The sequence below is a fragment of the Giraffa tippelskirchi genome, chromosome 10, assembly GCF_054371585.1.
Source record: "Giraffa tippelskirchi isolate mGirTip1 chromosome 10, T2T-mGirTip1v1.2.pri, whole genome shotgun sequence".
NCBI lineage: Eukaryota > Metazoa > Chordata > Mammalia > Artiodactyla > Giraffidae > Giraffa > Giraffa tippelskirchi.
The window spans coordinates 90075684-90097080 of NC_137284.1; the positions used below are offsets into that span (position 1 = coordinate 90075684).

Sequence of the window (21397 nt, forward strand, 5' to 3'; positions counted from 1 at the left end):
TAGCGACCCCATGGACTGATGGCGTTGGCTAATTGGAGGTGCAGGATGTCTGTCTGTCTGTATTCACATGATCTGGTCTCCTTTCTGACTGTTGTAGTCTCAGTAGCAGCATTCTGGATCTGACTCTGAACTCTTTCAAACATAGTGGTTCACTTGGTCCTACCCTGAAGTGAACCCATTAGCTCTTCCAGAACTGGATGGCCTAACTGCCTCCCCTGGCCAGGCTGATGCATGATCCCAATAAAACATTTCTCTAATCTTGGAATAACAAAAAGATTGAAACATACTGTAAAGCTGAGCCTCTATAACAGATCTGATGCATTTTAAAGCTATCTTTTATCTGTTCTTTTCCTTTCCCTCTTTCTCTATTGAGAGCAAAAACAAGTTCTTGAAATATTTTTGCTTTAAAAAGATGGTACTGAGGGAATTTCCTGGCTGTCTATGGTTAGCACTTTGTGCTCTCACTGCTGAGGGCCTGGATTCAATCCCTAGTCAGGGAACTAAGATCCCACAAGCTGCACCAGTGCTACCCAAAGGAAAAAAAGAACAAAACAAAAAACAAAAAGATGGCACTGAGCTTGCAAACCAGATAGCAGTGTTCAGCACCCACCTCTAATAGAAGCCTTTGATGCAGTGCTTGAGTTTGAGTGAGTGCATCCCAGGACACTTTCAAGAGTAGCTCCATTTTTTTTAAATTTCGAAGATCTCGTTCTTTTTCTCTTTGCTTACGAGAAAGTTCATCGTGGTAGTTATGCTTGTCAATAAGACAGTTTCGTAAATTAAGATCCAAGATCCCTCTGTTCCAGGTAAAAAGAGAATATGAAAGTGATTTGTCATCAACTGCTCCTTTTCAAGGTAGCATCATCAGCAGATATATACAGAACTATTTTCATGTTAGAATCAAATTTTAAGTAATGCCAAAAGCAGTTTTGTTTGCAAGTTCTTGTCAGTGTCACAGTCATAAAAAACCCAAATGGAAGAGCAAATTGGCAGACAGAAGTCCCTAGTTGCTCTGAAATTTTACTTAAAAATGGGAATTAATACTCTCCTAGAGACTCACATCACAAAATTGCTCCCTTTAGGAAAAATATCATGATTACCTCAGAAATACTGTAATCTGCAGGGGAAAAAAATCCCTCAATTATAGCACACTCCAATGATACAATTTTCCAGAGGTACATTAGAGAAACTTTAAAAAAATACAATAAATTGTGTCCTTAAGATTTGGTCACAAGAAATCGAGGACAATGAAGAATAAAGGATAGAAAAATACTTTGAAATGCTTTATTTAATAATATTATATTTTTATTAATGGTAAAATGATTTAAAATTCTATAAAAATGTTTATTAAGTGAATATAAATGTTTGAGATTATTTTGAATCTTAAAATATAAAAGAAATATTTAGATGACAAAAACACGTTAATATAACAAACCTTTCAGTTAGTGAACTTGCTTCATTGTCTCTAGTTAATTCTAATAGCTTGACCAATTGGTTATATTCTCGCTCTTTAATTTCAAGTAAGGCCCGTTTGCCTTCAACTTCCTTTATTACATCTTCCTTCTCTTCCATTACAGCATTAATTTTGGTTTCAACTTTCTTTAGAGAATCATTTAGCTCTTTGAGTTCATTTTCCAAGACAAGTTTTTTCTTTTCCATTTCTCTGTGGGGATACATGCGTACATATATGTGTATGTACACAACATATTCACACATACCCATTGGCCTTATTTTGAGCCCGGTCTTCACCTGTTTGTACTTTCTAACCAGGCAACAGAAGGTCTAGTCATAAATTCAGAAGTGAGATGAAGACCGCAGATAAGTGGGACTGAGGGGTATCTCCACTGAGTGTCACTGAGGGTAAGCATTTGTCCAGCTTCCCTACTTTCTCCCCAGGTCCCCAGCACTACCGTCTCTTGGGATTCAGCCCTTATCCCCACCAGCTTCCCTGAACTGACCTAAATTTCTCAGCATTGGTACTGGTGGGGCTTGGGTTTTAGAACCACTACTACTGTCTTATCTCCTTTTCCCCCTCTTCTCCAGACTTTTGTATCTTCACTTATATATCTTTTTTGGTTCCTCTAAACTTTGAGAATTTTCTCTGTGATTTCTGCCTCCAATCTACTCTAAATGTGTAGGGGCTTATGCACATGGATAGCTGACAAGTGAAGAATTACTGTTTTTTGGGCTTCAGGCATCTGGCTGGCTAACATATCTAGACCATGAAATTCTACACAGTTCAAACAACTTATTCCATATGCAGTTCTGTTAAAGTCAGTTAGAGCTCTCCATAAAGATATGATTTATATATTAGAAAGAGAATATTGTCCCAAAATTAAGACATAAATAAGTGTTAGGAATGACAGTAATGGGCTGCACTACATTCTTTTAAAGAACTTGATGTGTACAACCTAGACAGAGCCAAATGCAGATATTTCTAAAATTATAGTAGTAATTTGATATGTTCAGTGGCTAATATTCTTGTTTTAGCATGCACACATAACTTGGGGAAGTGTGGGCTGGAGGGATAAAAAGTAAAAAGTATTAAACCATACACTTTCTTGCGTGTTGTTTTTTCTATCTCTTTTCCAATTTGCACGGGGATAGATTGATGGTGGACCACTTCATCCTAGTAAAGAAATGGAGCCGTGTTAAATTATGTACTCTTAGATGAGAAGCAATTAAGCAAATTAAATAGAGAAAGGACCTACAAGGTGTAGAATTTTTACTATCTGTCCTGTGCCCCGCAGTGTGCTTTAAATATTCCATTTAATTCTCATAATGACCTTTCAAAATGGTTGTGGTTACCATTTGAAAGAGGAGCTAACTGACTGTAGCGAATGCTGTGGGTGCTCTGCCCAGATTCTCTTTACGGAGATACACCCATCCCTCAGAGGTTCTGAAGGCTGCTAACAGCTTATGCTTGTTCTCGCCACAGAGTGCCATGGCTGTGCAGGGTTGCCTTGGTGGCGGGCGGGGGTGGGCGGGTAGGGGGATGGAAGGAAGAGGGGCATAGGCTGTACCTGATGTGGAGGTACAGCAGCCCACCCCTGACTCAGGGTGGAACAACTTCTGTGGTGCGATTCATGATCTCAGTTCCTTATAGGATCAGGTTGAAACCAGGGGTCTCCTGAAACCATGTTTTGGCTTGACTTCTGCAGCGCTGTCCTGTTTCCCTCACTCACCTATCGGATTCTCCTTAGAGCTTTACCTCCATGAATACGCATCTTAATCTCTAAGGCTGAGGCTAAGAGAAGATAAATGATTTTCCCAAAGTCACATAACTTCTAAGCAGCAAGGCCAAGATCAGAAGCTAACTTTGTCTAACGCCGCTTTGCACTATGCTCTGTTGATTCACGAAGATTCCCTTTTAGCCTCAACAATGGTATGTACATACATGGCAGGGGTTGTGGAAGAGCCCCTTCCCACCTGAGGATCGTGCTGGACTTTGGGGCCTGGGGTAACACAGATGCTTGGGGCTTGAAGACATCCCTGCAGTGCGGTATATTTCTGGGGGTCCTGCTCAGTCTTGATCAGATCTAAATTTTGTGAGGCTAAAGCTTGTACAATTTGGGGACTTCTTTTTAAGAGAAAGAATCACAAGTTACAAATGCTAAATTAGGTTCAGGGCCTTGGAGATGGTTCATGCATGTGAGGAGCTAAAGCCTTAGCTTCACTGGGTTCCTTGTAAATCCATCTCGGCTCAGTGTCCATGTTCTAGGTGGCAGTTGGGTATGTCTTGGCTGACTGCTTCATCTCTTAAGAAGGAGGTCAAAGTGAATCCTAATTCTAAGCCAAGGCATCTCAGATGTGTTGCTTTAAAAAATAGCTCTAGGTTACTTAAATTGTTTCAAGACCTGTTGCAAAATATTTCCAAATAAAATGAATTTTAATTATTTCTTAAAACATAAATATGTTTTAGGAAAGAGTTAGACACGACTGAGAGACTGAACTGAACTGAAAACATAAATATGGGCCTTGTATAATGTTCACAGTGAGAGGGAAGTGAAGTGGAATCAAACAGGTAGACAAGGATAAAGTAATAACAATATATAAAGAGGTAAGCAGAAATAGATGTTTTTCTGGAACTCTCTTGCTTTGTCGATGATCCAGCGGATGTTGGCAATTTGATCTCTGGTTCCTCTGCCTTTTCTAAAACCAGCTTGAACATCTGGAAGTTCACGGTTCACGTATTGCTGAAGCCTGGCTTGGAGAATTTTGAGCATTACTTTACTAGCATGTGAGATGAGTGCAATTGTGTGGTAGTTTGAGCATTCTTTGGCATTGCCTTTCTTTGGGATTGAAATGAAAACTGACCTTTTCCAGTCCTGTGGCCACTGCTGAGTTTTCCAGATTTGCTGGCATATTGAGTGCAGCCCTTTCACAGCATCATCTTTCAGGATTTGAAAAAGCTCAATTGGAATTCCATCACCTCCACTAGCTTTGTTCGTAGTGATGCTTTCTAAGGCCCACTTGACTTCACATTCCAGGATGTCTGGCTCTAGGTGAGTGATCACACCATCGTGATTATCTGGGTCGTGAAGATCTTTTTTGTACAGTTCTTCTGTGTATTCTTGCCACCTCTTCTTGATATCTTCTGCTTCTGTTATGTCCATACCATTTCTGTCCTTTATTGATCCCATCTTTGCATGAAATGTTCCCTTGGTATCTCTAATTTTCTTGAAGAGATCTCTAGTCTTTCCTATTCTGTTGTTTTCCTCTATTTCTCCCCCCACCCTTTTTTTTTTTTAGTAAATTTATTTATTTTAGTTGGGGGCTAATTACTTTACAATATTGTAGTGGTTTTTGCCATACATTTGCACTGATCACTGAGGAAGGCTTTCTTATCTCTCCTTGCTATTCTTTGGAACTCTGCATTCAGATGGGAATATCTTTCCTTTTCTCCTTTGCTTTTCACTTCTCTTCTCTTCCCAGCTATCTGTAAGGCCTCCTCAGACAGCCATTTTGCTTTTTTGCATTTCTTTTCCATGGGTATGGTCTTGATCCCCGTCTCCTGTACAATGTCACGAACCTCTGTCCATAGTTCATCAGGCACTCTATCAGATCTAGTCCCTTAAATCTATTTGTCACTTCCACTGTATACTCATAAGGGATTTGATTTAGGTCATACTTGAATTGTCTAGTGGTTTCCCCTACTTTCTTCAATTTAAGTCTGAATTTGGCAGTAAGCAGTTCATGATCTGAGCCACAGTCTGCTCCTGGTCTTGTTTTTGCTGACTGTATAGAGCTTCTCCATCTTTGGCTGCAAAGAATATAATCAATCTGATTTCAGTGTTGACCATCTGGTGATGTCCATGTGTAGAGTCTTCTCTTGTGTTGTTGGAAGAGGGTATTTGCTATGACCAGTGCATTCTCTTGGCAAAACTCTATTAGCCTTTGCCCTGCTTCATTCTATACTCCAAGGCCAAATTTGCCTGTGTTTCTTGACTTCCTACTTTTGCATTCCAGTCCCCTATAATGAAAAGGACATCTTTTTTGGGTGTTAGTTCTAAAAGGTCTTGTAGGTCTTCATAGAACCGTTCAAGTTCAGCTTCTTCAGCGTTACTGGTCGGGGCATAGATTTGGATTAAGGACTGATGCTGAAGCTGAAACTCCAATACTTTGGCCACCTCATGCGAAAAGTTGACTCATTGGAAAAGACCCTAATGCTGGGAAGTATTGGGGGCAGGAGGAGAAGGGGATGACAGAGGATGAGATGGTTGGATGGCATCACCGACTTGATGGACATGGGTTTGGGTAAACTCCAGGAGTTGGTGATGGACAGGGAGGCCTGGAGTGCTGCGGTTCATGGGGTCGCAAAGAGTCGGACACGACTGAGTGACTGAACTGAACTGAACTGAAAGAGGTTAGGACATTTGGTTGCTCTTGAAGGAAGTGATTGTGTCTGTGACACTGCTTTCTAATATTGGAAAATGCTTGACGAGGTCTAGAGAGACCTTTTCTTCCAGTCAGGGCTCCAACTGAATATTCAAAAATCTTTTGTGAATCCCCAGAGCCAGGTTTAGTTTGATAGGATCAATCACAACTGCATAACATTTCAGTTTTTGTGTTTTGGTCTTTGTCAAACCTATGTAGTCAATGCAAAAAGTGCAATGGTACCGATGCATTTTTATGTCTTGCAGGTACAATGTTTACATATGTATGAGTTGAAGTAGCACACCTTTAAGGTGACCTGATATTCAAGCAGTTCTTCTAGCTCCTTCTGCTCCTTTAGTAATTGCTTTTGCTTAGATGTCAGATCTTCCCGTAAATTTTTAATTTCTAATTTCTTCTGCATTACTTCCTTACGTAATTCTTCAGTGCTTTCTTTCAATATTCTCATCTTCTTCTCCATTTCCTTTAAAAGGCATGAAAATCATCAGGTTATACAGAGTCCGAGCAAGCATCTGTTTGGCTAAAAATCAAATTAAAAATTTTACTTACCATTTTGATTATATTTGTTTTGAGCTTCATAAATAATTTCTTACAGAGTTAAATGCAACTTTTGATTTCTGACCTCTTCAGTAAACACATAGCAATTATACTGTATGTGTTAAACATTTTACATTAGATTTGAACTTTTTTTTTTTAATTAATGCTCTTTTCTGTCTTCCTACATTTTAAATATTTCCTTTTTCTGAGTTAATGTTTATTTGATACCAAAAAGCATTAGTAAAAATTTCCAGCCTTTTTTCTAGTAGCCTTGTGATTTGACAAATCAGATACAAATAATGTTTGAATATCTAGGTTATGGTTAGTCTGAGTCACACATGAGAATTAAAGATTAGGGAGTTCATATTTGGAATGTCTAATCCTTGACATTCCTTAATCCCCCACTCTCATTAATACTACTTCTCCAACTCAAGCACATTCTCCTCAAATGCCCTCTGCCTCAGACTCCTAACAGGGCTTTGACTGTTTCCCGTGACTGATTATCTGAGGAGTGTTTAACTTATGAGAGAGAAGCCTTCTTGTACTCAGGAGGGCCACACATTACTAATGACTAAGGGGAAGGATCCACTTAGCCTCCTCTGGCCTTTCTGCATATGGCTCTCTTCCACTGCTGCTCCTGGAGGGTAAAATTGGTGAGTGATCCTATGATCTGAAACTAAAATTCAAAATACTTTTTCCCATAGAATCTCTATTGAAAATGGTGGTTAGGAATACTTATATGATAGTATATAATATATATATATATATATGCATATATATATACATTCTTACATTCATATATAATATGTATATTCATACTCATATATGTAATAGTATCTTACTCTATGTTTAACATGTTTTTGTGCCTTGGAATTAAACTACCAACAACATACTTTTTTAATAAAACCATTCAGAAGATGTAGTGCAGTCCCATTCAATGTGATGTGTGCTGATCTTTCCATTTACTTTCTATGATAGATTCCAAAAGAAAGGGACATAAATTCCTCCTATTCTTGTTTGCATGCCTCTTTGCAATATGGCTGTGTCATATTTAGATGTAAGACTTCTGCCCCTTGATTCCAGATGTGGCACTATGACTTGCTTGGATCAATGTGATGTTACCAACAGTGATTTAAGCAAAGGCTCAAAAACTGCTTGTGTTGAGGTTTTCCCTTTCTTGAGACTATTTGTCTCTTTCTTGAGACTGGAAACCCTTCCATCATCATGAGACTAACCAATGACATGTGACCTTAGACCAACTACACCCCAATGACTGACATGAAGCCATCCTAGGTCATCCAACCCGAACTGAGCCAGCTTAGGCTAGAAGAATTCACAACTGTTGAAAATAAGAAATGGCTGTTGTTTTAAACTAGTACGCTTTAGAGAAGTGTGTTAGGCATGAATTACTAAGTGATACATCTGTATAAAAATTTCTTACAATAAGCTTAAGACATTCAGGAAGCTAAGAGAGTAATAACTATAGCAAAAATAATGTTTTTAAGTGGCAACCATAGAATCCTTTTTTCTTCTGAAAACAAAGCAGATATTGTCCAACCAAACACAACCTAAATTAGATGCCAAGTAGCTAAATCCTGTAATAGGCACACTTATGCTTACTGCAGAAGTTATACAGGTATTCCTTTCATCATCATCCATAGTTAAGACTTCTGTGTCTTTCAAATGTTTCGGGATATGGTTTCTGTGATAAACATTAATATTTATCAAAAAGGTTGTTTCAATCCAGCTGTATTTAACAAAGTCTAGATCATCTAAGACTTACTCCTGGCTTAGGTATCTTCTCGAATTCCTTTAGTATGAGGTTTTTTTCTTCCACTAAGCTGCAAAAAAAAAAAAAAAAAAAACTGACAAAGTACAAAAAAATAAACTATTTGCACAGTAATAAGTTTCTACTTTCTCTTCTCAGAACGCTCTCCCAGGTGTGTTTGTCAGCCTGGTGTCCATCCTTCCTGATGGTTTTACTGACTCCCACAGGCTCATGTAGGGGCTCCCTCTCCAGTCCTCCCTCAACACTGTACACACACCCATCAAAGGAGTTCTCTCGCCACATTGTAACTGCTTGGGACCACGACCTCTCCTCCAGACTCAGGTTCCTTCCAGGCAGGCTCTGGGCTTTTTCTTTATATTATTTACGAGAAACTAGTACCTGTCTCGGAGAAGGCAATGGCACCCCACTCCAGTACTCTTGCCTGGAAAATCCCATGGATGGAGGAGCCTGGTAGGCTGCAGTCCATGGGGTCGTGAAGAGTCAGACATAACTGAACAACTTCACTTTCACTTTTCCCTTTCATGCATTGGAGAAGGAAATGGCAACCCACTCCAGTGTTCTTGCCTGGAGAATCCCAGGGACGGGTGAGCCTGGTGGGCTGCCATCTATGGGGTTGCACAGAGTTGTACACGACTGAAGCGACTTAGCAGCAGCAGCAGCAGTACCTGTCTGGATTACTGCTACAGCCTTTACTGGTTCCATCAAATTAGCAGATCCCACTAGCCAGTAGGTCTAAAGAGGCATGCATACCAAGTTTATTTTTATGAAACTATATTTGCAATAAAGTAAATGAAGGTTTTTGCAATAACTGGGTGCCACACAGAATTTTATAGGTTAGTTGTGTGGCCTTTAGGCTGAAGCTGAATTTCTTCAGAGTTTTGAATACTTATACCTTTCCTTTTAGAAAGAAAGAAAGTGTGCGACCCCATGGACTGTCACCCGCCAGGCTCCTCTGTCCATTGAATTGTCCAGGCAAGAATACTGGAGTGGGTAGCCATTCCCTTCTCCAGGGGATCTTCCCAACCCAGTGATCAAACCCAGGTCTCCCGCACTGCAGGCCAGTTCTTTACCATCTGAGCCACCAGGGAAGTCCTTTCCTTTTAGAGCTTGTGTATTTAGTTCAGTTCAGTTCAGTCACTCAGTCGTGTCTGACTCTTTGTGACCCCATGGACTGCAGCACGCCAGGCCTCCCTGTCCATCACCAACTCCCGGACTTTACTCAAACTCATGTCCATTGAGTTGGTGATGACATCCAACCATCTCATGCTCTCAACTTGTGTGTATATTGGTATTTTACTTCCAAACTGTTGATCCTGCACCTCAGCTGTGTTGCCACCAGGGGGCGATAGTGTGCTGCCATCTCTGGGATGCAAAGCCCACCTGAGTGTCCCTGAATTTCAAAATGGTGACATGAGACTCTCCCACAAGATAAGACTTAGTCTCTTCTTTAAATGTAAAATGTTTTTTTTTTTCTTGAGCAAACGTAAAATGGCTAATTCTTTTGAACGTTTTAAATTAATTAAATTTCAATCATACATTTTCCTCTTTTTCATTAAGAAACATTGAAACTGAGGAGTTAGGCACCTCTTCCAAAGTCACCAGTCAAGGCTAAACAGACTTTTAAACTCAGCTCTGTCTGACTCCAAGGCACTGTTCAGTATCAAGCTATACCTGGAATACACTATTATTGAAATATTCCACTGTTTTTTAGAATTTAGATTGCTTTAGATTTTTTGCTTTTATAAATAATATTAGGCATCTTCATGCAGTGTCTTTTTTCTTGTTTTGGATTCTTAGTTTTGTGGGGCATTACTGGGATGAGAAAAAGTTGTTGTGTGTGTGCCTTTTGATATACATAAACCTCTAATCTTTCATGCATTGGAGAAGGAAATGGCAACCCACTTCAGTATTCTTGCTTGGAGAATCCCAGGGACGGGGGGGCCTGGTGGGCTTCCATCTATGGGGTCGCACAGAGTCGGACACGACTGAAGCGACTTAGCAGCAGCAGCAGCTAACCTTTCAAACTGACATTAAAATCTAAAACTGACACTTTCAGCTTTCCTGACTTAGGGGTGTTTCAGGATCAAAGCTCCTCAGGATTAATTTCTTTTCTGCAGCAAGAGCCCTAACTGAAACCATGTCATCAAGGGATTTTGGTTTCAAGGACTTGTAGGCCAAGAAGCAATGCCGGAAGCCATGTGTGCTGCCACGTGCACGAGGCATCATCCACCATCAGGAGTAGAACCAGCTTGACTGGGTGGAAGTTGTAAGAAGGTCGATTTCTTATCCAATATAAGCAACAGCCATCTACGAGTCAGGCTGTCCCAAGCTGGGCTGCGCTGCTGTGGGAGGCTGTGAGCCCCCATCACTGGAGGCGTTTGAGCACAGAGTGAGTGGTTACTGAGAGAAGGTTTGGGTGATTCTGAGAGTATGCAGGGTTGAGAACCTCTTTGGAGACCAGCAGTTTTCAAACTCTGACAAGAATAAGAATCACATAGGAAGTATGTGAAAAACTCAAATGTTACCTGGGGTGAGGAGGCCTGGACAGAAAGTGGAATCGTTAGTGTTAGAGTTGGATCTGCCTTTTAAGCATGGATGTAAGGTGCTTCTCTTTCAGTTAGGAGGACTATATGCAGCAAAACCTGTTCTAAGCTCTTTCTGTTCTTGGTTGCCACAAGAACATTTTTTTTTTTTTTAATGTTTAGAAGGTAAAATCTGTTCCAGCTGTGAGTTTTTTCCTTGCTACTAATCTTGATGATTTGCATGCCCCTCTGTCAGTCTAACTTTCTGGAATTCCAGAGGCATCACTAAAGTAATCTCTCTGTTCCTTTCTTATCAGATCTGTTTGTTTTTTGGTTCCAACTTTGCTATTGCTATTGGACTAAGAATGGAAAATGACTACTAAACCCTGGGGTGAGCACCGACAGGGAACGAGCCATGGCGGAGGAAGTAGTCACTAAGGCCATGATCGCACTGCGCCGTCCTGCACACGTGCAGCATGCCTGTCCCCCACGCCACATCCACACCCACAACAGATAGCACTGACCATGGCTCTGTTTCCCCAGCCGACTAAGACTTGTCAGGATATTTCAGATTTAGCATGAGAGACTCAGCTGATTTGCTGTCCAAATCTTTAGGATTTCTAGGAAGCAGAGAAGCCCCCAAAAGGTAACAAAGTAAAAGCTAGAAAAACCTTGAAAAGAATACTAAAAAGTCTTTTCAGGGAGAGTTGCTGGAAAAATAATGACTTCTACTTTGTTTTAAGCATAAGTTCTCAGTGGTATTTAATCACTTCATTGTTTATTTGTATGTGTTTACTTATTGAAGTAAGTTCCATATTCATTCCTGAACTGCATAGTTACCAAGAAAGCATCAGTGAGTATTAATCCAAAGCCAAAAACTATTGCAACAAAATTTAATTATTAACCAACCATTTAATTATACTTCCCTTAGCACTGTATTAAGGAGTTTATATTATTTGAAAACATAAGAAAATCAACTAAATTAGAGAGGGAAAATCTTTTCTCTGGAATATTTAAACAATATATTGTTCTTACTAGTTGCCAGTGATTCAGAAGTTCCTGAAGATGTTGGGGCAGAGGAGTGGTAGTTATTTGGACTTCTGTTATTCAGGCCCAGAATAAAATGAGATTTTGTTGTGCTGATCTGAAAAATATCATCTGTATATTTGGATGAATAGTTTTTGTTTTTGTTTTTTTTTTATCTCACTGGCTTAGTTTCCTTATTTTTATGTGGGGATGGAAATATCTACTTTCTTCCCAGGGAGGAAGTGTTGAGTGAATTTGTTTCCGTACCATGTAATACTAAGTATGTTAAGCCAGTGAAATACACAGTCTAAGTCTTTCCTAGTATTTGTTTTGATATCACCATTATTTTTATGGAAATAAGTTTGTTAATTCTTGAGCTGCTAATAGTTGAGAATGCAAGAAAGTCTGCTTAAGCTAAAGTATTACATGTTAACAAATCCAAAAATAATACACAAAACATTTCTGCAAATGTTCACTTTAAATGTTCTTGTTTACTGTAGATCACTATGTACAGTCCCCACCCCCACCCCCATCCCAAGCAACTCAGTGAACAATTTCCCTGTCTATACCTAAAAGGCAAGAGTTCTGGTCATTTTTTTCCTTTCTTCTTGGCAGGAATACTTGGAAATTTTAAACAATTTAAATATCAACTGACTTATGTTCCTCTTACCCTTTCATGGAAATGTCAAGCATTCATATTTTCAATACTAATGAACAACTACCAATTGTTTTAATTTCATTATTTTCTCAACTGAAAGAGTGCTTACAGAGCACAGAAATAGCAAAGCTTTCTTTTTATAGATCTCACTGGTGAGCCTGAAACAAGTTTAGATTGAAAGACAAAGAAGAACTCAAAATTTTTCCCCCTGAATATAATTCTCCTGATTAAGCTAATCTTCATTCCCCAGTTGAAATAATAGGCCTCAAAGAGAGGATTCAGAACCAGGGCTAGCAAAGTCCTCCAAAGGTCACTCAAAGCATTCCCTTATCTCTTGGCAGGACTGAGTTCCATTACTCTGCAGGGAATCTACCTACTCTTAAAAATAGCCAGAGAAAGTTCTGCCACCTTAAATGGTAACACATTCTAGAAGAGATGGTTTGGCTTTCTCTCTGGTGGTACCCAGGCATAGTACATATCACAAAACCTGGACTGCAGTTGTTTTGAAATCCTATCTAATCCTATCCTATTTGCTGAACAAACTCTTTCACTGACTTGCTACTCACAGGAGGAATGCTAGAGGAGATTTTAGAAATAGCATTTATCCCTTCCAGCAATACATTTCTGCTCTAGTTCACTGAATGACATACCCCAAATTTGGATAAGTGAATGTGTCTTCCAAAAGGATATCACTTTTTTCCTTTACTTTAAGGAATAGTCTAGTAATAGGAGAATAGGGTTGACTATGTGGTCCCCGTCCCTGTATTAGAAGAATTGAGGGAACCAGGTATGACCCTCAGCTCACATAGGCTTGTTTGGAAAGTCCTCATGGGGCACTCGCCATGCAGATACGGGATCCGGTACCACAAAAGGAAAGGGGCCACCACCAGGGCTGAGAAGCCAAGAGTGTATGCCAAGTCCTTGTTCTATGGAGTGTATCCTTTGGTTGCAGCTCCCAATGCTTATGGTTTTCCTGACACACGGAAACCCCTACAGGGATCTCCTCTTCCTAAGAGCATCGTCCTGAAACTTGAGCTTATTTTTCTAAAATTTTGTAACCTTGTTGTTCAGGGACTGCCTGTTCTAGGGAATCAAGGAAAGAACTAGGCTTGTAGTTCTATCATTGCTATCTCATAATCCCTGTACCTAAAATTCTTTCTTCAGTTAGTCTTAAGTTTTTTCACTTAGTTTATGTGGAAGCAGCTTTGCTTGCATCTGTCTTCAGTGAACTTGAGAGAATCATGTACTTACCTATTCAGTCTGTACTGATTATGGAACTCTCTTTCCTTCACTGCATTGTATTCATTTTGATACTTGAGAAGTTGTTCTCTCATTTTGGAAACTTCGGTGGTGAACGCCTGTGGAAAATTATCAGCTTGCTGCAGGTGAAACTGCTGCTCTTGTATTTGCTCAGTGAAACGTTTGGCATCCTGTAGCAGTTGGACCTCTGATTCTTGTGTGCTGGATCCCATAAAAACAGAGATTCACATAATGAGAAGTGTATAACTTCAATACCCTTAGTAGCTCCTGTGGGGGGTCTGGTAAGGTGTGGAGAGAGTATGTCCACACTGCTGCCCTGTTTCTTCCATTCCTGGGTTCAGTTCAATTCAGTGGCATTTCTGTGCCAAGTATTGCACTAGGTATTAAAGGCAAATGGACCTCACAATCTAGCCAAGGGGAGCAGACATGAGTAGGAATCTGGAGTACCAGCTGACAAGTGCTGCCACTTGTGTCTAGATCAAGATGGTGGGAGATGACAGATAAAGCATTAGTTGTATGGGAATGTGATATTTGCACTTGACTTTAAAGAATGATCATGACCTTCCAGGGGGTGAGAAGAATAATACCGAGAAGAGTGGGTTCTCCCTCCAACTGCCCTAGCAACCCTGGCTTTCTTGAATTCTTGGATTCTCATGACCTGATTAAAGGAAAATCTTTTCTTCCTTAGTGATAAGAAAAAACAGTTAAATTTTCTAGTGACACTTTACCAGGAAACTAGGACGAATAATTCTTCTATAAAATTATGAACTTAATTTACATATTTCTGATCATAACTTCAATGCCTGGCTACAGCTGGATGTGAATGTCACAGAAAAGAGCAATTCCTACAATTCCAAGTATATTCTATGGCTTTGGCCTTATCTTGGGAAAGGGTTAAGCATCTGGCTTGAGGCAGAATTGAATGAGCATAGAAACTGGACTTATTGGAATCTCTAGTGTCTTCAAGGAATCACTGACCTGTGGTGCAAGCTAGTGTCAGAGCCAGCTTTATCAGCAGATTTGACTCTTCTTTCTCAGAAATCCTCTCTCCTTGCATTTGCTGTCTCTCTTGTTCGGAAGCAAGACCCTGCCAGTTCCTGTTTTAAAGGCAGCACTGTCTGCATGCTCCCCACCAACTTTTCTCACTGGGAGAACTCTTCAGGGTTCTGTTCATTTGCAGAGATGCCCAATGATTTAATCAAGCCTGTCTTGACTGAAGTTACCAGCCCCACCCATTTTCTCAGTCTTTACTACATCATTTCCTCAACAGCCAAACATTTATTGGGACATCAGACATTTCAGGCACTGTGTTAGTTACCAAATAGCAACAACAGCTATAAAGATACACATGTAATTTCCATTCATGAATGCTAGAGTTATTTCTTACAATTCATTTCCTTGTATATACTGTATATATATGAAGTTACCTGATATTCTTAACATGAGTCTTCAACTATGGAATTGTAAGGTATTGTCTCAGGCCATTGAGCCCATTTTCCCTCAGAAAGTAAGCAAACACAGTGGTTACGGTTCCAGCCAGAACACAAATGGTAATTTACACACATGAACTTGAAATAGAGCATCAGCAGAAGAGAATTTAACAACTCTTGTAACATGATTTCTATGGAAACCTCGTTCAATTTCAGTTCAGCATTTCCAGCCTGTATCTGTCCTGCTGCAGCCCCAGCACCAAGAATGAGGAGTCTGCATCTTCATGTCTTTCCCACCCACCAGGCAGTGGGGGTGGGAGAGAGTGGTGGGTGTTCGTTGTAATCACAAAAGAGGGAACTCTTTTGTGTTTAGGGGTCAGAAGGAGGTAAAATGTGGTAGCCGAAGGGAAGTGATGGTTTTGCGACACAGCCTGGAAGAAGGAAGAAAGAATGCCACGGCCTTGGTGCTGCATGACTCTCACAGGAGTCCAGGGAGCTGAGTTGTGAGCCAGGCAAGGAGGCAGCCACATCAGCACCACACAGGACTCTGTGGGGCTCTAGGTTCGAGCCATCCAGAGGGTGAGAAGTGTTTCAGTCTGCAAGGAGGCTCAGATAACTGTGTGGAATTTCTCACAGTAAAGCAGTGTGAAATATGTTGAAAAGCTCACCCCAGACTTTCCATCTAAATCCTCTAAGTTCCTGAGTCCTGAGAGCTGCGTGTACACGCTGGCAATTGGGATCAGTTGTGGAGTCCCTGTTATAGGGGTGAGGGTGAGAATTTGGTTTGGGGCTGGGGAGGAGCAGGAGACAAAGCTGAGGGCTCTGGAGGGTGGTTAGGAGCCAGGATGTAGCTGAGTGTGTATGAGGTGGAGCCTAGGGGAGGGTCCATAGGGATGCAGCTCTGCTCTCCTTCACTCCTCCCCCAGGCTCCCATCCTCAAAGTAGCCAAATACCTGGGCAAGCAAAGCAGTAGGAGTAATGGTTGGATATGAGCAAGGGGGAGGATGGGGTGTCTATTCACTGTGTCTCTCCTTGGACTGTAATGAAGACGTCATGCAAAGCTCTGAGGCAGGAGGTGGGGAAAAGGAAGAATGGGACTTGGGAGTAGCAGCACTACAGGATTTCCACTTCTTTCTTCACTCTCCTTCCCCCTTGATTCCCACTGGCTGATAGCACACGCTTAGGAAACCTGGTTGAATTATTCTCTTGTCGCCTAGTCTTCTAACCTCTGCTGATTAGAACTGGGCTAAGGTGAGTAGCTGGGGATAGGAGGAACAGGTAAGAAGTAAAGACAGAAATCTTAGCAGACATAGATTGGAGTTGTTATAGAACCTACACCTCTTGAGTGGTGAAGGTGGGGAGGAGAGAATCTTACAGGAGTGTCCTGTAGCAGATAATGTCAGTGCCTCACCAAAGTCACCTAGGCCCACTCTAGTGGTCACCAGTAGCTTTGGTGGACAGTTGTCATATATAACAACAGCATCTGTGTGCCTCTGCCTGAGAGCTTTCTCTGGCCATTGGAACTTATGGCTTCTCAGAGGGTAAGCTAGAAGTGTCAGGAGCTTATATACCTAGAAGCAATCCTAGATCAACGAGAGATGGAAATTAGTGAACAGATATACCAGTGTTCTCACCCTTCAGTGGGAGAGTTCTGAGGCGTGTTCTGTAGTCACTCAGAGAGTCCTCAGTGAGACTGAGCCCCAGTTGTCTGCAGTGTTAACCTGAAGATTAACACATCCCTAGCTGAGTAACTTTCTTCCCCATGTCGCTTCCCCGCTCCCTCATGATAATTTTTGGTATCACTTCTTAAACTGCTTGAACTCAAATCTTTGTCTCAGAGTCTGCTTTGGGGAAAATGAAAAATAAGACGGGTCCCGTTTCAAGTAAGAAGTAGAAGCATGAGTAAACATGTCTCCACATTGGTAAATAGCATACCTCATCACGGTATCATGCAGCAAGGTGTACTTGGCTTTTAACTCTGCCATCCTGGTTCCAGGAAGTTTCCCCAGAGCATGTAACTAGCAAAGAGAACACAAGGAACACAAGACCACTATTAGCCATAACCCTCTTTATGCTTTAAGCAAAGATAAAGTGGATATATCATAAAATCTTTCAATTAAACATTAGGAAACATGAGGCAACAAGGCATATTAGAAAGGTGGCAGGTGTTCAGAGAAAATGGTTCTAGTTCTATTCTGCTGAGTTCCTGGGAAAGTCTTTTACCTCTCAAGATGAATACTATGATTTCTTCATCTGTAAACTGAGGGAAAGAATTGATTTAAATTCTTCCAACTCTAAAAAAAATCTCATATATCTAGCTTTAGCAAACAAGGTACAGAGTATAAATTACTAGGGTGGCTATTTGTAAGTTGAAAGAACTAATAATTATTGAGCATCTATTATGAACAGCTGTTGTACATCAGCTATTTCATTCTTGAAAATGTTTTGTAAATAGGGATTTTTTTCCTCTCAAACTAAAGTTTAGAAAGCTCAAGTAATTTGTTTAAAGTTACAGAAGTAGTTAACATCAGTCGTTGTTTAGTCACTAAGTCACGTCCGACTCTTTTGTGACCCTGTGGACTGTAGCCTGCCAGGCTCCTCTGTTCATGGAATTTCCCAGGCAGGAATACTGGAGTGGGTTGCCATTTCCTTCACCAAGGGATCTTCCTGATCCAGGGATTGAACTCGTGTCTCTTGCACTGACAGGTGGATTCTTTACTACAAATGTCCCCAAATGTATTCATATGCCACCTTAAATATAATTCATATGTAACTTTTTAAGTGTTGAGTTGTTTTTGATAGGTTGACCTAATATTTGATTTTATAAACATTTAATTAAACATATTTATTTTGGTTCTGCAGTTTTCTTTCTGTATTTCTGAGCCAATATATAATTTATTTTGAATCACATACATTTTCATTGGCTTCAAAAAAGGGTGTAGGCCATAGGCATTGTGCCTTTCAAGTCTAATTGGTTAAAAAAATTCACATATGGGCACTCTTAAAGGAGACAAGTAACTGGGAAAATGTTGTGAAAAGGTTAAGTGTGTGAGTGTGGGCTTATATGATTATGTGTGTACCAGGAAGCCCACGTGGGAGCCAGCCTTGTAACTAGCAACAAACTAGCCTAGTGAGATAGTCACTGAAGTTAAGCCATTAGGTAAGGTAATCATAGAATCATATGTTTAAAAACACATATAGTATTTTGTTTTAAGTCTGTAAAGACCATTACTTCCCATCCATTGCCCTGCACCATGGAAACAAATGAATTGACATAGGGCCTGCCCTACAGTAGCTCCTAGTTTGAGGCAATAGGCACAGAAGAAATCACTGAATGCTTAGAACTACACTCAGTAGTTTCATTGCTCATAAAAAAAGTGTATTTGATATTTTGTAATTATTTTTTCTATATTGTAAGTTAAAGCAAATAAGTAAAATTATAAATTATAGACCCCTTCCATGGGGTGGAACTTCTAAAATGGTGGTGTGAAGTGGTTGATGAAGCCCCTCTCTCAAAGAAACATTGATCAAGCTGGTCAAAATTATCTAAGACACCCCTTTATGGTCTCTGGAAATTGACCTAAGGGCATGAAAGAAACTGAGAGCTATTTATTTAATAAAATCTACTGAAACTCAGAAGAGTAAGAAGACTATGGCATTTACCCCATGAGCTGCATCCATCACTCTTAGCTCCCTCTTGTATAAGAAGCATTCTGAGCAGGGTTGACAGTCAATGAAAATCCCATTGCCCCACCTTTCAATTGCTGAAGATGTATTCCAGGGGGTGGGGCAGCCCCAGAAAGCTGCTGCACTTTACCTCCGCTCGCCCCAAGCTCTGTATGTGAAAGAGCTTTACTGGGTAGGTGACTGAAGCTGTTAAGTAGTGCCCATCCCCACTCCCCAATCTCCTGCTGTACAGGGAGACTCTGGGTGGGCTTGGCATCCTAAGAAGATCAGACCCCTTAACAGATGCTGATCACCTCCTGCCTGAGGATGCTCACTCGATTTGGAACAGTGTAGACTATTCATGCCCCAAAGAATTGTCAAAAAGAATAGTTATCACAAGAATTAACAGTAAAAGGAGGCTAATAGCTTAGTGATACCAGTGGAGGCAGACCAGCAGAAGTTTAACAGAGAAATTGGGGCCAGAAAGAGTCAAAGAGGGCCCTGCTAATATCACACTTGATACCAGTGGTCCAGAGGCTGCGGATAAGCTTAAGGCTGTGACCTGTGAGGAGGAACCAGAGAGGATACTTCCAAGGTCCCTGAGCTAAAGGCAGGGCAGATATGTAAACTCCCTGAACCTTGAAAGCAGTCCCCAAGCCACATACAGACTCAATGGAAAAGAATGAAACCTTGAAATGTTTACTGGCTCAGGAGGCTTAAATACAATCTCTGACCAACCAGTGGTTGACCAAGCTATGGAGCACCCCCCACCCAAGAAGCCAATCTTAACAATAAAAACAAGGAAACAGAGACATCAGAGGCTGCACAATAACAAAGACTAAACAGCAAGAAGAAGCCTGGAGAGGATCAGAATCTGGACTTGCCCCAGTGTTATCCAAAATGTCCAGTTTTTCAACAAAAAATCATGAGAATGCAAAGAAAAAAAGTCAGAAACTGCTTTGGGGTGTGTAAATGTTGGACTTAAAGACTTCAAAGCAGCTATTATAATATGTTCAAAAAATGAAACAAAATCACATTTAAAGAATTAGAAGAGATTATGATGACAGTTCATCAGATAGAGACCATCAATAAGATATTGATCTAGGTTAAGAACTAAGATTTTTTAAAAATGATGTTCTTTGGGTAATAAGAATATATAGTTTTTATATTTTTATTTTTGCTTACCTATATTTCATAATTTTCTCTAAGTGGATACATACTACTTTTAATAACAAAAAGTTAAAATATGCTTGAAAACAATTGCTATAAGCAGTAAGAATTCAGAACAGAATTTCAAACTGGAGAATACTGTGATCAGATCGTAGTGGCAGATACAACCGAATTCTAGCTCAGACTTATTGAAAACTCAGCTGAATTTTCCCTAACTTGAGTCTCATCTGAAACAGCAGTAGTTTGAGGCCTGATGGCAGGTCAGCCATGGATGCCTGTTGGCAGGTTTTATGACCATGGAAAAAGCGGGAAGGTGGACAGGTTTCTTTTCCTATTTGCTATGTACATCACTTCACCAGCCAGATTACTTTTGGTACCCAGAATCTGGAATAAAGCTAACAGTGCAACACTTGTGATATGTGTTTGTAGTTTCTGCATAACTTGGAAAAGGTTAAATCATAGATGTTCAGAAAAAGGAGTGATAAGCCATCTTACTATGATCTACTCTACTAAACACAAATCTCTCTTAAAAAGAGTCAGGCTTCCCTCGTGGCTCAGTGGTAAAGAATCCGCCTGCCAATGCAGGAAACAAAGGTTCTATCCCTGGTCCAGGAAGATCCTACTTAGTGTAGAGCAGCTTAGTCCATGCACCACAACTGCTGAACCTGTGCTCTAGAGCCTAGGAGCCGCAACTACTGAACCAAATGTCCTGGTGACTGTGCTCCACAAGAGAAGCCACCACAATGAGAAGCCTGCACACCACAACTAGAGAAAAGCCCCCATAGCAATAAAGATCCGGCACAGCCAAAAATAAATTGCATAAATAAATATAAATAAAATTTTAAAAAGAAGAAGATTCAGTTCTAGTAGATGAAATTATTTGTCTGTAAACAAAAACGTGGAAAAGACAGTTGCATTTTCACCCTGCATGACACAACTGGGTACAGAAACCAAGTTTGTCATGTTTTAAAAATGCATGCTCTGAGAAATAGAGCGTAAAGCCCAATCTTAAGTTGTCAAAGAGTATATACAACAAAAGGTTAGATATAATGTCAGAAGTTCATAAATATGATTTCACAATAGATTCTTGTGTTACTGAATCGCCTTGTTGGTAATTGAGATTGGAAGGAAACATTTACTCTAGAGCTAAAAGTTTAACAAGAATTCATGATTCATAGATGACATGTAATAATATGGAAAAAATTCCAAAAATTGAAATTTTAGGACATTCCAAGGAGACTAATAGCTCAGTAAGAGCTTTTACCAAGTGGACTTATCTGGAAGGGGGTCAGCATGAGGAAACAATTAGGTGTCTGTGTGGGTGTCTGCAGGGCAACCAAGGTGACCATGGTTATTAACCTACTCCATTCTTGTTGCTTCTTTGACATTACCTGCTGGTGGTCTCATCCTGAGAAATAGCTGCCATGCTTTGGGAGATAGGATA

General features: G+C 40.4%; 1 protein-coding gene across 22 annotated transcripts in view; it reads right to left on the minus strand.

The window, feature by feature from the left end:
* Positions 1–21397, minus strand: part of CCDC146 (coiled-coil domain containing 146) — a 139283-nt gene that overhangs the window by 31184 nt on the left and 86702 nt on the right. For 7 of the 22 annotated variants that reach the window (XM_081535667.1, XM_081535660.1, XM_081535661.1 and 4 more), the window contains 7 exons: positions 17053–17135; positions 13679–13888; positions 8216–8273; positions 6182–6358; positions 2556–2629; positions 1436–1663; positions 611–797 (listed from right to left, as the gene is read on the minus strand). In XM_081535667.1, the coding sequence (XP_081391793.1) occupies positions 611–797; positions 1436–1663; positions 2556–2629; positions 6182–6358; positions 8216–8273; positions 13679–13888; positions 17053–17135 (1017 nt within the window). Of the gene's footprint in view, positions 1–610; positions 798–1435; positions 1664–2555; positions 2630–6181; positions 6359–8052; positions 8135–8215; positions 8274–13678; positions 13889–17052; positions 17136–21397 lie in introns of all 22 variants that reach the window. The other 15 variants (XM_081535666.1, XM_081535672.1, XM_081535671.1 and 12 more) reach the window with 5 other exon arrangements.